Genomic DNA, 12,191 nt, shown 5'->3' with positions numbered 1-12,191 from the left:
ACCCCAGCTTCTGACCTTGAGGCGGGCGAGGGGCGGGTGTGGTCCGTGCGTGGATGGGCGCCCGTGTGTTTGAGTGGCATCCTTTTCCTCGGAGACGCTTCTTTAGCACCTGCTGTGGGGCCTGGGCTCCTTGAGGCGTCCCGGCCCGCAGGCCCTACCCTAACAGTGGGAGCCCAGACCGACTTTCTACCAGGCAGTCAGCAAATGAACAGTGTCTGTGGCAGCGAGCATCCTGTCCAGAGAGTAAGGAACCAGTAGGAGGAGGTGGAATTTGAATGGAGACCTGGAGGAAAGCCTGGTAGAGCGGGGCGGGGCGGGGGGGGGGGGGGGGGGGGGGTTGGGGTGAGTGGGGGAAGTTTTCTGAGAAGAGGGAATTGCATGTGCAAAGGCCCAGAGGTTGAAGGAGGGTCAAGGCTGGGCACGTCTGAGGAACTTGCCAACCCCTAATCAACTTCTGGCTCCATACCCAGCAGCCTGGCCTAATCTGGCATCAGCCCTTGCCTGCTGTTACTAACATAATGTATCTTCCAGGCCACTGGAAGATTGAGTCAGCATGAGCACATGACCCCAGTCTGTCCAGTCAGAGCCTGTCCTGGGACTTTGGTTGGGAAGGTTAGAAAGGAGGCAGGCTTTGGGGGCTGGGGTTGCTGAGCGTTGATGATGGACTCTATGGCCTGCCTGGTATCTGGCCCCAGCTTGTGCGCCCTGTTCCCTGTCCCTTTACCCCACCCTAACTAGGCAGCATTGAGCCCACCTCTGTGGGCCCCAGACCCTGGGTTTCTTTTCTCCTGAGAGTCCAACACACACAAAATTGAAAGGTTTTCTTGCTCATCTTCCTGTGCACACCCTGAGGACTGGCCCTGTGTAGTGGGCTCACCATGGCCACCCCAGCACTCACAGTGGAACATGAAAACCATGTATGGCCCTGCAGCCAGCCCTTGGGAGAATGGTTCATAGGCAAGTGCCCCCAACTCTGAGATCTGAGCTCAGATGAGGCCAGCAACACAGAGAAGCTCGTTACATCAACTCGCAGACCTGGCCACCTTCACGAGAATGCTTGGCAGTTCCATTGAACCATAAGAACCTCAACCTCTTGGGAATTAAGCAAGAAAACAGATTAATGAAAAATAATAAGGTTATGTTCCCTATTAAAATGTCCATCACTGGATGAACTACGTGGCTACCTTAACATCAAGGTCTCCCCTGCTACCTGGTTGGCCCCACCCTGCATCATTCTCTTTGTTTTTATCACTATCTGATACATATATTTAATTGTCTGTTTTCTTCCCCCGCTCCACCAGTCATTAAGCTTTTGCGTCTGCTGTATCCTCAACACCTAGAACAGTGCCCAGGATTAGTAGGTGCTGAATAATATTTGCCACAGAAATGTCTGAATAAACTATGGGTCTTCGTGTTGTGCACTTACTATGGCTGGGCACAGTTATTTCATCCTCATGAAAACCCTGCAGGATAGGGCTCATTGTCTCCTTGCAGATGAAGAATCTGAGGTTTGGAGAGATAAAGAGTTTCCATCAAAGTCACAAGGTAGTGAGTGTCCCCCAGAACCTTAGTTTCCTTTACTCGAGAAATTGGAGGGACTTCCCTGGTGGTCCAGTGGGTAAGACTCCGCACTCCCAGGGCAGGGGGCCTGGGTTCAATCCCTGGTTGAGGAACTAGATCCCACATGCATGCTGCAACGAAGATCCCGCATGCCGCAGCTAACACCCAGTGCAGCCAAAATAAAGAAAGAAAATAAATAATAAATTAATTTAAAAAAAAAGAAACTGGAACAGTCAAGGGCTGAGAAATCCTGCGAGGCAGTGGTCCTCATTGCCTCCATCGCTGTCTCACACCTGAGTGATGAGGCTTTAACCAGAGAAAGGAACTTCCTGGGAGCCTGGGATTGGGGCCCAGTCCTGCTCAGTTTCAGAGACTAGGATGCAAGCGAGGAGCCCAAAGACCATAAGGGTATCCAAACAGACTCCGTCTCTGACCGAGGTCTGGTTTCAGGGAGAAAGATGAGAAGGCTGCATGCAGCTCCTCAGATGAGTCCAAGGATGATCAGAGTGTCCAGGAGCAGGCTGGTTGCTCCTCCCTTGCCAAGGTTTCTCAACACAAAGAATCAGCCATTGAAATTATTAGAACTTTTTTTTTCCAGGTGGATCAAAGATTTAAATGTTTTTTTTTTAAGTGAACTGTAAAAATACTGAAGAAACAAAGGGAGAAGACTGTAAAATCTTGGAGTAGAGAAGTCTTTATGAGTATGTCACCAAACCCAGAAAACATAAGAGAAAAAAACAAAAACGTCATTTACATTAAAAATAAAAAGTCTATATGGAAAAACCCACCATCAAAACCAAAACACAAACATAAAACTGTAACTGGCTACAAACAGTGTACTTGCAAGTCATTTCAAAATAAAGAGCTGGTTTCCCTTATATATAAAGAGCTCTTATAAATCAATAAGAAAAAGACCAATGACCCAGTAGAAAACGGCACAGGATACAAAAAGACCATCTACAGAAAAGGAAATACAAATAATGGTCTTTCAAACCTGTGAAAAGTTGGTTATCCTCTCCTATTAAGATAAATGGAAATCAAATTAGACTTGCATATTTTTTACTTATAGGTAAAGATTAAAAACTTTAATAACAAACTGCAGTAGTCAAAGGATGGGGAAATAGATTGATTGGTGCAACCTTCATGTAGGACAATAGCTACAAAATTATTAATGTGTATTCCTTCCCCCTCTCTTTTATTTTAAATTGAGGTAAAATTCACATAACATAAAATTAACCATTTTAAAGTGAAAAATTCAGAGGACTTCCCCAGTGGTTCAGTGGTTAAGAATCTGCCTTCCAATGCAGGGGATGCAGGTTCGATCCCTGGTCAGAGAACTAAGATCCCATATGCTGTGGGGCAACTAAGCCCATGCATCACAACTACAGAGTCCACGCACTCTGGAGCCCAGGTGCCACAACTAGAGAGAAGCCCGCGTGCTGCAAATGAGACCTGGCACAGCCATAAATAAATAAAAAAGTTTTTAAGTGAACAATTCAGTACACTCACCGTTTGCAACCACCACCTCTGTCTAGTTCCAAAACATTTTTATCACTTCAAAATAGAACTCTGGGGACTTCCCTGGTGGCACAGTGGCTTAGAATCTGCCTGCCAATGCAGGGGATGTGGGTTCAATCCCTGGTCAGGGAACTAAGATTCCATGTGCCACGGAGCAACTAAGCCCATTGGCCACAACTACTGAAGCCTGCGCGCGTAGAGCCTGTGCTCTACAACAAGAGAAGCCACTGCAATGAGAAGCCCTCAACAAAGAGTAGCCCCCATGCACCACAACTAGAGAAAGCCCGTGCACAGCAACAAAGACCCAGTGCAGTCAAAAAAAAAAAGAAAAATATTCTGTATTCGTTAAGCAGTTACTTCCAATTCTCCCCTACCTTCAGCCCCTAGCAATCACCAGGCTGCTTTCTTTTTCTATGGATTTACTTATTTTGGATATTTAATATGAATGGAAGCATAAAATATGTGAACTTTTGTGTATAGCTTCTTTTTTTTTTTTGGCACACGGGCTTAGTTGCTCCGCGGCATGTGGGATCTTCCTGGAGCTGGGATCGAACCCGTGACCTCTGCATTGGCAGGCAGATTCTTAACCACTGCACCACCTAGGAAGCCCATGTGTATAGTTTCTTAATACACTGTTTTGGAGGTTCATCTACCTTGTAGCATGTATCAGCATTTCACTCCTTTTTTATGGCTGAATAGTATTCCATTGTGTGTCTATGCTACAGTTTATCCATTCATCCAGTTGATGGACATTTGTGTTGTTTCCATCTTTTGGCTACTATGAATAGTGTTGCTATGAACAATGAATGCCTTTAACACAACAATTGCATTACTAGGAACTGATCCTACCAATACGCCCACACACAAAAATTTTAAAGCAAAAAATTGAAAACAATGTAAAAGTTCATCACTGCCGGGCTAGCTTCATAAAGTTCGCATATTTGCACAGACTGCTCTGCAGCCCTCACAAGAAACAAAGCAGCTCTTTCTGGACTGATACAAAAAGATAGTTTAGAGTTATCTTATATGAAAACTTCAGGTACAGGATACAATGTAGTGTATGCTATCATTTGGGTAAAGAAAAAGCAGGGAACAGGAAAGACTTAACTATGTATCTGTATAATTTTTATTTATCCATTTATTTAAAGTGAGATATAATTGACATATAACATTGTATGAGTCCAAGGTGTACAACATGATCTGATATATGTATATGTATATGTATGTATTGTGAAATGATTACCACAAGTTTAGTTAACATCCATTACCACGGAGTTACAAGTTTTTTTCTTGTGATTAGAACATTTAAGATCGACTCTTAGCAACTTTCAAATATACAATACTGTATTAACTATAGTCATCATGCTGTACACTACATCTTCAGGGCTTATTTATCTTGAAACTGGAAGTTTGTACCTTTTGACCCTCCTTCATTCATTTCACCTCAACCTTCCACCACCTCCCAACCTCTCACCCCCCTCACCTCTGGCAACCACCAATCTATTCTCTGTATCTATGAGTTTTGGTTTTGGTTTTGTAGATTCCACATATAAGTGAGATCAAGCAATATTTATCTTTCTCTGTCTGACCTATTTCACTTGGTATAATGCCTTCAAGCTCCATCCACGTTGTTGCAAATGGCAGAATTTACTTTTTTACAGCTGAAAATATAGAATATATATAATAAATATATATATGTATATACATATCTTTATATATATATGTATATGTGTGTATATATATGTATATGTGTGTGTGTGTGTGTGTGTGTGTGTATATATAAATTTTCTTTACCCATTCATTTATTGATGGACACAGGTTGTTTCCACATCTTAGCTATTGTAAATAATGCTGCAAAGAACACGGTGGGGGCAGATATCTTTTCGAGGTAGTGATTTTGTTTTCTTCAGATAAATATCAAGAAGTGGAATTGCTGGATCATGTGATAATTCTAGCTTTAATTGTTTGAGGAATCTCCATACTGTTTTCCATAGCGGCTGCACCAACTTACATCCCTAGCAACAAGACACAACAGTTCCCTTTTCTCCACATTCTTGCCAGCACTTGTTCTTTCTGGTCTTACATGTTTTTGGGTTTGGTTTCTTTGGTTTTTTTTCGTTGTTGTTGTTGTTTGCCTGAACTTGCGCAGAATATCCCTGACATCTCTGGAAGGATCCACAAGAAACTAGTAATATTGGTTGTCTTCAGAGACAGGAGCCTAGGGAGCCAGAGGAGCCTTGGTAGCACCGGAGGAACACTCAGGCCACTTTGGAACAGGGCGGATGGGATTACCATAGGACTCCACATGGCTCTGAAAACTTAAAATATTTAAACTGGGCAACAAACCACCTGTGACACCTGGCTGCCAGGAGCTTCTCTGAATACACCTAAAGCGCAGGATGTTCACCTACCCAGGGGAGTCCAAGATGGTAAGTTTGGGGAATAGACTGTGTTTGCATTGTTTCTTCTAGTTCTAGACTTTAAAAGCCTCTGAGGGGACTTCCCTGGTGGTGCAGTGGTTAAGAATCCACCTGCCAGTGCAGGGGACACGGGTTCGAGCCCAGGTCCGGGAAGATCCCACATGCCTCGGAGCAACTAAACCTGTGTGCCACAACTATGGAAGCCTGTGCTCCACAACAAGAGAAGCCACCGAAATGAGAAGCCCGCACATGCAACTAGAGAAAGCCCGCGTGCAGCAACGAAGACCCACTCAGCCAATCAATCAATCAATCAATCAATTAAAAAAGAAAAAAGCCTCTGAGTCATTGACTGGTGGCATGAGGAGGTTACCCCACTGATAGAACTGGGTTTGCTTGGTCCATTTCTGTCTGAATGACAGGCTGTAGCTCAGGTGTCCTTTGGAAAGCTTTCTCAGACTTCACACCCTCCCCCTTTCTAGCTGTATCAAGCTCAATGCACCAGGACTTCCACCATCACAGCAAAGGAGCTCATTTCCATTAGTGCTGTCCTCTGTGCCCAGTGCTTGGGGCCTGACACACACAGTGGGGTCAGTAAATTAGCTCCCAGGCTACCCTGGAACTGGGTCATTTGAGGGAGGGGTTTTTGGGCACAGCTCTCTGCCCCAGGAAGCTTCCTCCTTGGGTGGGGGGAACTTCCAATGGAGCAGGGCTGGCCTCCCTGAGGAGGTATGGCCTAGTGAACATGTGCTGGGCTTGGGCATAGAAGCAAAGGTAGGGGCTCCTCTTGTAGTCCTCCCTGGGGCTCTGGGCTGTGGGGCCTCAGGGGCTTTGAGTTGTCAAGCCTGCCTTCCTGGAGGAGGAAAGGGGAAGAGAAATCCCCTGCGGGGGGGGCGGGGGGGGGTTCTGAGTCAGCTTCACTGTCATAATGAAAACAGCACAGCCTTGGGTGCCAGGACACTTCCCCTCTGTGGGCCTCAGAGTCCTCGTTACAAGATGGAAATAACAATCCTGCATAGGGAGTTGGGCTTCAGTGACAGAGGGTGACAAAGCACTCTGTTAACATGCAGATGTGAAGGAGGACATAGCCGCTGACCAGCTGACCTCGTGATGGTAGGTAGCCAGGAGTTAAGAGCCTGCAACACCTTGCCTCCAGCCAAGGTGAAACTCTTTCACTTCCCCTCATCGAAAGTCTGAACTCTGACCAGCTGGAGTCTTTTGGGGACCATGGATTCCTTTTGTCCATCAGTCACTTGCACTCTGGTGAGGCCCCTACTGTCTGTCTAGAGAGGACATCTCGACTGAAGGGGAAGCCGTTTAAGGAGACTTGGCCTTGAGGGTGGGAGCAGCTTCTCAGGATAAGGAAGGCCAGGGTGACCACCAAGCCCCATCTGGGAGCGGAGGGTGCCAGGCCGAGTGGGTGAGGCATGGAGGTCACCTGAGGGAACACTGTGCTCTGAGACTCTTACTCAAGGTGTCAGTCTGACACCTGCCAGGACATCTTGTTCCCATCTTGCCCTTGTGTAAGGTCCGGGCCCAGCAAGAGGAGGCCTGAGCCTCTGCCATGGACACTGATCCAGCCTGGAGGTCCAGGTGTGCTCGCGCCGATGCCTACAGCCTCACTGGGCAGGGAGGAGGGACTTTCCCCTCCCAAAGGCTCGTGCCCCATAAGTGTGTGGGTGAACGTCCGCCTGCCCAGCTTCCTGTGTGAGCCGGGCCAGCGTCTTCGTCTCTCTAGGCCTCAGCGTTCTCTCCTGTAAAGTGGGGCTGACCACAGCCTTGGCTTACGAGGAGGCTTGAGGAGCCGGATGGCACCCTGGCCGCGCAGACTCCGGGGCGGCGGGAGGTTAGGGTTTGGGGGCGTCGCCGCCCAGCCGGCCCCGCCCCGCCGCGGCCCGCTTCCTCCTCCCGGGGCGGCGGGCGGTGTCGTCGGCCCAGCCTCCCGCCCGGCGCCCCGCGGGCAGCCCCCGGCCGCCGCGCCATGTCCGCCGACTGGTTCCGGCGCCGCTTCCTGCCGGGGAGTCCTCTCCCCGCGCCGCGGCCGCCCCGGCCCCGCGCCAGCCCCGTGCCCTACCGGCGGCCCCGCTTCCTGCGCGGGTCAGGCTCCAGCCCCGGCACCGCCGACGCCCCGCGCCGCCCGGACGCTCGGCCCGTGCGCAGCCCGGCGCGGGGGCGCGCACTGCCCTGGAACGCAGGCTACGCCGAGTAAGTGCCCGGCCCCGAGCGCCCCCCACCCCCACCCCGCCCCCGCCTCCCGCTCCCGGCGCCTCCCAGTCCTGACGCCTGGGGCCCCGTGCTGACCGAGAAAGGAGGCCAGGCTGAGTGAGGCATCCCGCCTCCCCAGCCTTGTGGATAAGTCCCTCTTGACCGCACTTCCGGACTCTTGACAACCTCCCCTATCCCACCTCAGGTCGGCAAGGACCTGCCCCCTGGGGCTTCCAAAAGAGGTAGGGACACTGGGTAGAGTGCCCCCCATCCCTCACACACACACACACACACACACACACACACACACACACACACACACCCCTCACCCTGGGTTATGGCCTGTGCTGCATTGGACGGGGAATCTGGCTGAGATGGGACAGGGGACAGGCAAGGAAGCCCCACACCTCCCCAGGCAGCCTTGCCCTTACCTCCCAGCCCAGGGCAGCAGGTAAGCTCCAGAGGGGCCGGGCCCTGAGTTTTGCCTTAGCTGTGAGGTTACTGAACAATTAGCACATTTCCAGCATTTGTTTGTTCAGGTGTGTGTCAGAGACAGCATGCGGGCTGTTGCTCCAGAGGGAGGGCTCCTCTCTGTGTTCCAACTCTGTTCTCTGTGCCCACGGGGGCATAGGTGTGTCCCTAAAGGGTCACTGATCACTTCCCGACCTCAGGATCATCAATGCAGAGAAATCTGAATTCAATGAGGATCAGGCGGCCTGTGGGAAGCTGTGCATCCGGAGATGTGAATTTCAAGAGGACCAGGAATGGCTGACCTTGTGCCCAGAGGAGGTGCGTGCGACTGGGCCTGAGCCCCTTTTACAGACTGAGGTTCTTGCCCTAGTGCCCTCCATTCAGCCAGGGGACAACTGGGGAGGCCAGGCAGAGCCTGACGCCAAGCCCTTCCTGTGCAGCTCCTGACAGGTCATTACTGGGCACTGTTTGATGGGCACGGCGGTCCAGCTGCAGCTATCCTGGCTGCCAACACCCTGCACTCCTGCCTGCGCCGGCAGCTGGAGGCCGTGGTAGAGGGCATGATGGCCACTCAGCCCCCCATGCACCTCAGCGGCCACTGCGTCTGCCCCAGTGATCCCCAGTTTGTGGAGGAAAAGGGCATTAGGGTGGAAGACTTGGTGATTGGGGCTCTGGAGAGTGCCTTCCAGGAGTGTGTGAGTGTGACCTTTGGCTGGGGAAGGAGGGAAAGTTTACCCCCAGGGACCTGAGGGACTTTTGGTTGTGGGGTGTCCCTGCGCATGATGGTGATCCCCCTGGATCTTTGTATTGGGAGGACAAGATTGGGTTGGTTGGTTTGTTACTAAACAGTCATCATAACTTCTCCCATTTATCCGGCGCCTACTATATGCGAGGTGTTTTACCTGTACCATCTTGTTGCACCCCCTGTTGGTCCTTGGTTTCCCTTCCTGTTTTTAAATAGCACTTTCCTACCTCCCAAGGAATATGTCTAGATCTCCTGACCACAGGGATCCTGGAGTCATAGCTAGACTTTGGGCTGGGGCTGCCATGCTTGCTGGTGGGGAAGTAAACTGTAGGGTGGGAGTTGGGGACAGTGGTATGGTGGCAGTACAAACAGCAGCTAAAGTAGCCTTGGTTTGCCCCAGGATGAGGTGATCGGGCGAGAGCTGGAGGCCTCAGGCCAGGTGGGTGGCTGCACAGCCCTGGTGGCTGTGTCCCTGCAGGGAAAGCTGTATGTGGCCAATGCTGGGGATAGCAGGTGAGTGAGCCCTGGAGGGTGGGCAGGGTGAGGTGAGCAGACAGGCAGCAGAGGCAATTGGGATAGTGAAAGGGGGCAGGAAGTGGAGAGACAATTGGGGAAGGTTGGCTGAGTTGTTTGTGTACCTGGCATGTGTCGAGTGTGAGGGTGGACAGCAGTTGCGGGGAGGGCAGGGACCTCAGGGGCCAGGCCAGTGGCTGAGGCTTTACCCTGCAGGCCTTAGGCAACCATGGGGGGCTTTGAGCAAGGGATTGGCTTGGGCAGAACTGGCCCCTAGCTGTTGGAGGAAGGGCCGGCAGGAGGGAGGCCATGCGTAAGGATGGAGGCTGCTCCACAGACCTCTCCCTCTCCTCTAAAACTTCACCCAGGGCCATCTTGGTGCGCAGGGATGAGGTACGGCCCCTGAGCTCTGAGTTCACCCCAGAGACTGAGCGGCAGCGGATCCAGCAGCTGGTAGGTGCCCTTGGCAGAAGGAGGCTGTGGAGCCCCAACTCCTGGGCTACCAGAGTGAGCCTGATCTGGGCATGGCCTCCATATTTCAGGCCTTTGTCTACCCTGAGCTTCTGGCTGGTGAGTTCACCCGACTAGAGTTCCCTCGGCGACTGAAGGGGGATGACTTGGGGCAGAAGGTTTTGTTCAGGGATCACCACATGAGCGGCTGGTGAGCGAGGTGGGATTGGGGGACACGGTGGGGAGAGCCCTGGGGTTCAGGCTAAGCTGTGAGGCCTGGGGCAGTCCCCTTCCACCTGGGCAGGGTGGGCCCTGTGTTGGGGGTGATGAGGTGGTACATAGGGCCTGGGTTGATGCTGGGTCTGCTCCTGGCAGGAGCTACAAGTGCGTGGAGAAGTCGGATCTCAAGTACCCACTGATTCATGGACAGGGTAGGCAGGTCAGTGAATGGCCCCTCCAAGAACCTCTCTTAAATTGCCGCCTATAGAGGTGGGAGTTCCTTTGTTCCTTGGGGGGAGGGGGGGGCTTTGGCTGGGGTCCTAGGGGCTGCTCCGAGGTCACAGGATATTTCGCTCTCAGCCCAGGCACCCATGGGCCACAGTCCACCTCTGTGTGCCTTACTTGTGTATTTGCTGGGGCTGTTTGCTGTCACCTCACACCTCCCTTGTCTCCAGGCTCGGTTACTGGGAACACTGGCCGTCTCCCGGGGCCTAGGAGACCATCAGCTCAGAGTCCTGGACACAAATATTCTGCTCAAGCCCTTCTTGCTCTCTGTCCCACAGGTGAGGGGGTAACAGCCTAAACCAGCTTCTATCTGCCTAGAAAGGCAGACAGCGTGAGGCTGGCGGGAGCTGGGAAGGGAGCAGTGTGGAAACCTTAGGCTTAACTTGCAGGTGACTGTGCTGGATATGAACCAGCTGGAGCCACAGGAGGAGGATGTAGTTGTCATGGCGACTGACGGGCTCTGGGACGTCCTGTCCAATGAGCAGGTGGCACGGCTGGTGTGGAGCTTCCTCCCTGGCAACCGAGAAGACCCACACAGGTACTGTAGCTGCTGGGGATCTGCCTGGGCCTGCGTTGGTGCCAGCAGCAACACCAGGAAGTAGTTATAGCTGAGAAGACAACACTGCAGATGAGTCCCGCTAAGAACAGTTGGCCAGGACTAGGGCTATCTCAAGCTTCCTGGGGGTGACTGTGGGTCCCAAAAATCTCTGGGTTCAGACTCCCATGGTCCAACCTGTGGCCCTCCCATGTTTGTGGCTTGCTTGGCCCAACAGTCAGACTGCATTGCTTGGGTCCTCAGTGTCCAGCACTGTGCTCGAGTTCTCCCTGAGGGTTGACCTTGCCTCTTTGCTCTCGCCCCGAAGTACATCTGCAGTATGGTCCCCACAGGTTCTCGGAGCTGGCCCAAATGCTGATACACAGCACACAGGGGAAGGACGACAGCCCCACACAGGAAGGGCAGGTGTCCTACGACGACGTCTCTGTGTTCGTGATTCCCTTGCACAACCAGGGCCAGGGGTGCAGTAGCCACTGAGGATTCAGACACCGCATCCCAAAACCACTTAGGGGCCAGATGCAGTGGACATCCCTCCACCATGGTCAACAGCAGGTCTGCCTGCCGCAGGTCTACCTGCCCCAGCCCCAGCTCTGACCCCAACCCATTTCAAGGGGAGCATTTCTACAAGGCAGTCAGAGCTGGAAGAACTTAGGGAGTCCAGCTCCCCAGGTCCCCCCTTTGGCAGGCAGGGAAAGAGTGCTAATGTCAATAATAATGTCTGGCAGAGTCATTTTACAACTGAAGAATCCATATAAGTCTCAGATAGGATCCTTAACAGCCCAATATATTATTCCCAGATGGGGACAGCTGGAGTAAGGGCATTGGCCAATGTCAGGAAGGGCAGACAGCTTATGTTTGGATCCAGGTCTCTAATGCATGAATGTCAGGTTATCTACTCAACAACCCTCAGAGCTCATGCAGAGTACCTTATGGGAAGCCTCATAACTGCTTAACAGCCCTCTTGAAGCAGCCCTTGGAGAGAGACCAGCTCAGGTCCTACCCTGCCACCCTCTGCTGGAGGAGAGGCACAGGCCCAGGGGCTAAAGCTGGGGGAGAACCTAAGGGGTAAGAAAGAGCCCCAGAGCTGGCTGAGTAGTGAATGACCTGATTACTGCTCCTGCCTCCAGCCGGGTCTCCTGACTGCTCCTCTCTGGCCCCAGCCCTGCCCTAGGCTGATGCTGTTTTGTTGCCCCCCCATCACCTTCCTATTAAATGTTTGTGTGCAGAAGAACCCTTGTGAATCGTGAATTGC

At 51.9% G+C, this 12,191-nt stretch overlaps 2 protein-coding genes across 8 annotated transcripts in view; one reads left to right on the top strand and one right to left on the bottom strand.

The window, feature by feature from the left end:
* Positions 1-15: 15 nt before the first annotated feature.
* WDR82 (WD repeat domain 82) overlaps positions 16-12,191 on the bottom strand; it is a 32,432-nt gene continuing 20,256 nt past the window's right edge. For 2 of the 3 annotated variants that reach the window (XM_057704768.1, XM_057704769.1), the window contains one exon: positions 1,427-1,718. In XM_057704768.1, coding sequence (XP_057560751.1) covers positions 1,453-1,718 — 266 coding nt within the window. In that variant the 3' untranslated portion in view covers positions 1,427-1,452. Of the gene's footprint in view, positions 233-1,426; positions 1,719-12,191 lie in introns of those variants that run through there. The other variant, XR_009048689.1, reaches the window with a different exon arrangement.
* Positions 5,232-12,162, top strand: PPM1M (protein phosphatase, Mg2+/Mn2+ dependent 1M). 5 transcript variants are annotated; one of them, XM_057704766.1, is made up of 11 exons: positions 5,232-5,507; positions 6,566-6,608; positions 8,372-8,489; positions 8,612-8,866; positions 9,317-9,429; positions 9,798-9,882; positions 9,972-10,090; positions 10,255-10,318; positions 10,554-10,661; positions 10,773-10,921; positions 11,272-12,162. In XM_057704766.1, exons 4-11 carry the CDS (start codon positions 8,732-8,734, stop codon positions 11,414-11,416), a joined length of 918 nt encoding a protein of 305 aa, XP_057560749.1. In that variant the 5' UTR covers positions 5,232-5,507; positions 6,566-6,608; positions 8,372-8,489; positions 8,612-8,731; the 3' UTR covers positions 11,417-12,162. The 5 variants fall into 5 exon arrangements, with proteins under 5 accessions (XP_057560749.1, XP_057560747.1, XP_057560746.1 ...); XM_057704764.1 differs by lacking the exon at positions 6,566-6,608; XM_057704763.1 differs by lacking the exons at positions 5,232-5,507; positions 6,566-6,608 and adding an exon at positions 7,378-7,700 and having other exon boundaries at positions 9,816-9,882.

This window comes from Hippopotamus amphibius, chromosome 13 (assembly GCF_030028045.1).
Source record: "Hippopotamus amphibius kiboko isolate mHipAmp2 chromosome 13, mHipAmp2.hap2, whole genome shotgun sequence".
NCBI classification, from domain to species: Eukaryota; Metazoa; Chordata; class Mammalia; order Artiodactyla; family Hippopotamidae; genus Hippopotamus; species Hippopotamus amphibius.
This window is presented reverse-complemented; position numbering and strand designations above follow the sequence as displayed.

Excerpts from the sequence above, each read along its gene's own strand:
- PPM1M (XM_057704762.1), top strand. The coding sequence starts at position 7,477 with ATGTCCGCCGACTGGTTCCGGCGCCGCTTCCTGCCGGGGAGTCCTCTC. Across the intron at positions 8,490-8,611 it reads TGACCTTGTGCCCAGAGGAG|CTCCTGACAGGTCATTACTG; the intron begins GTGCGTGCGACT and ends CTTCCTGTGCAG. Across the intron at positions 9,430-9,797 it reads GCCAATGCTGGGGATAGCAG|GGCCATCTTGGTGCGCAGGG; the intron begins GTGAGTGAGCCC and ends AACTTCACCCAG.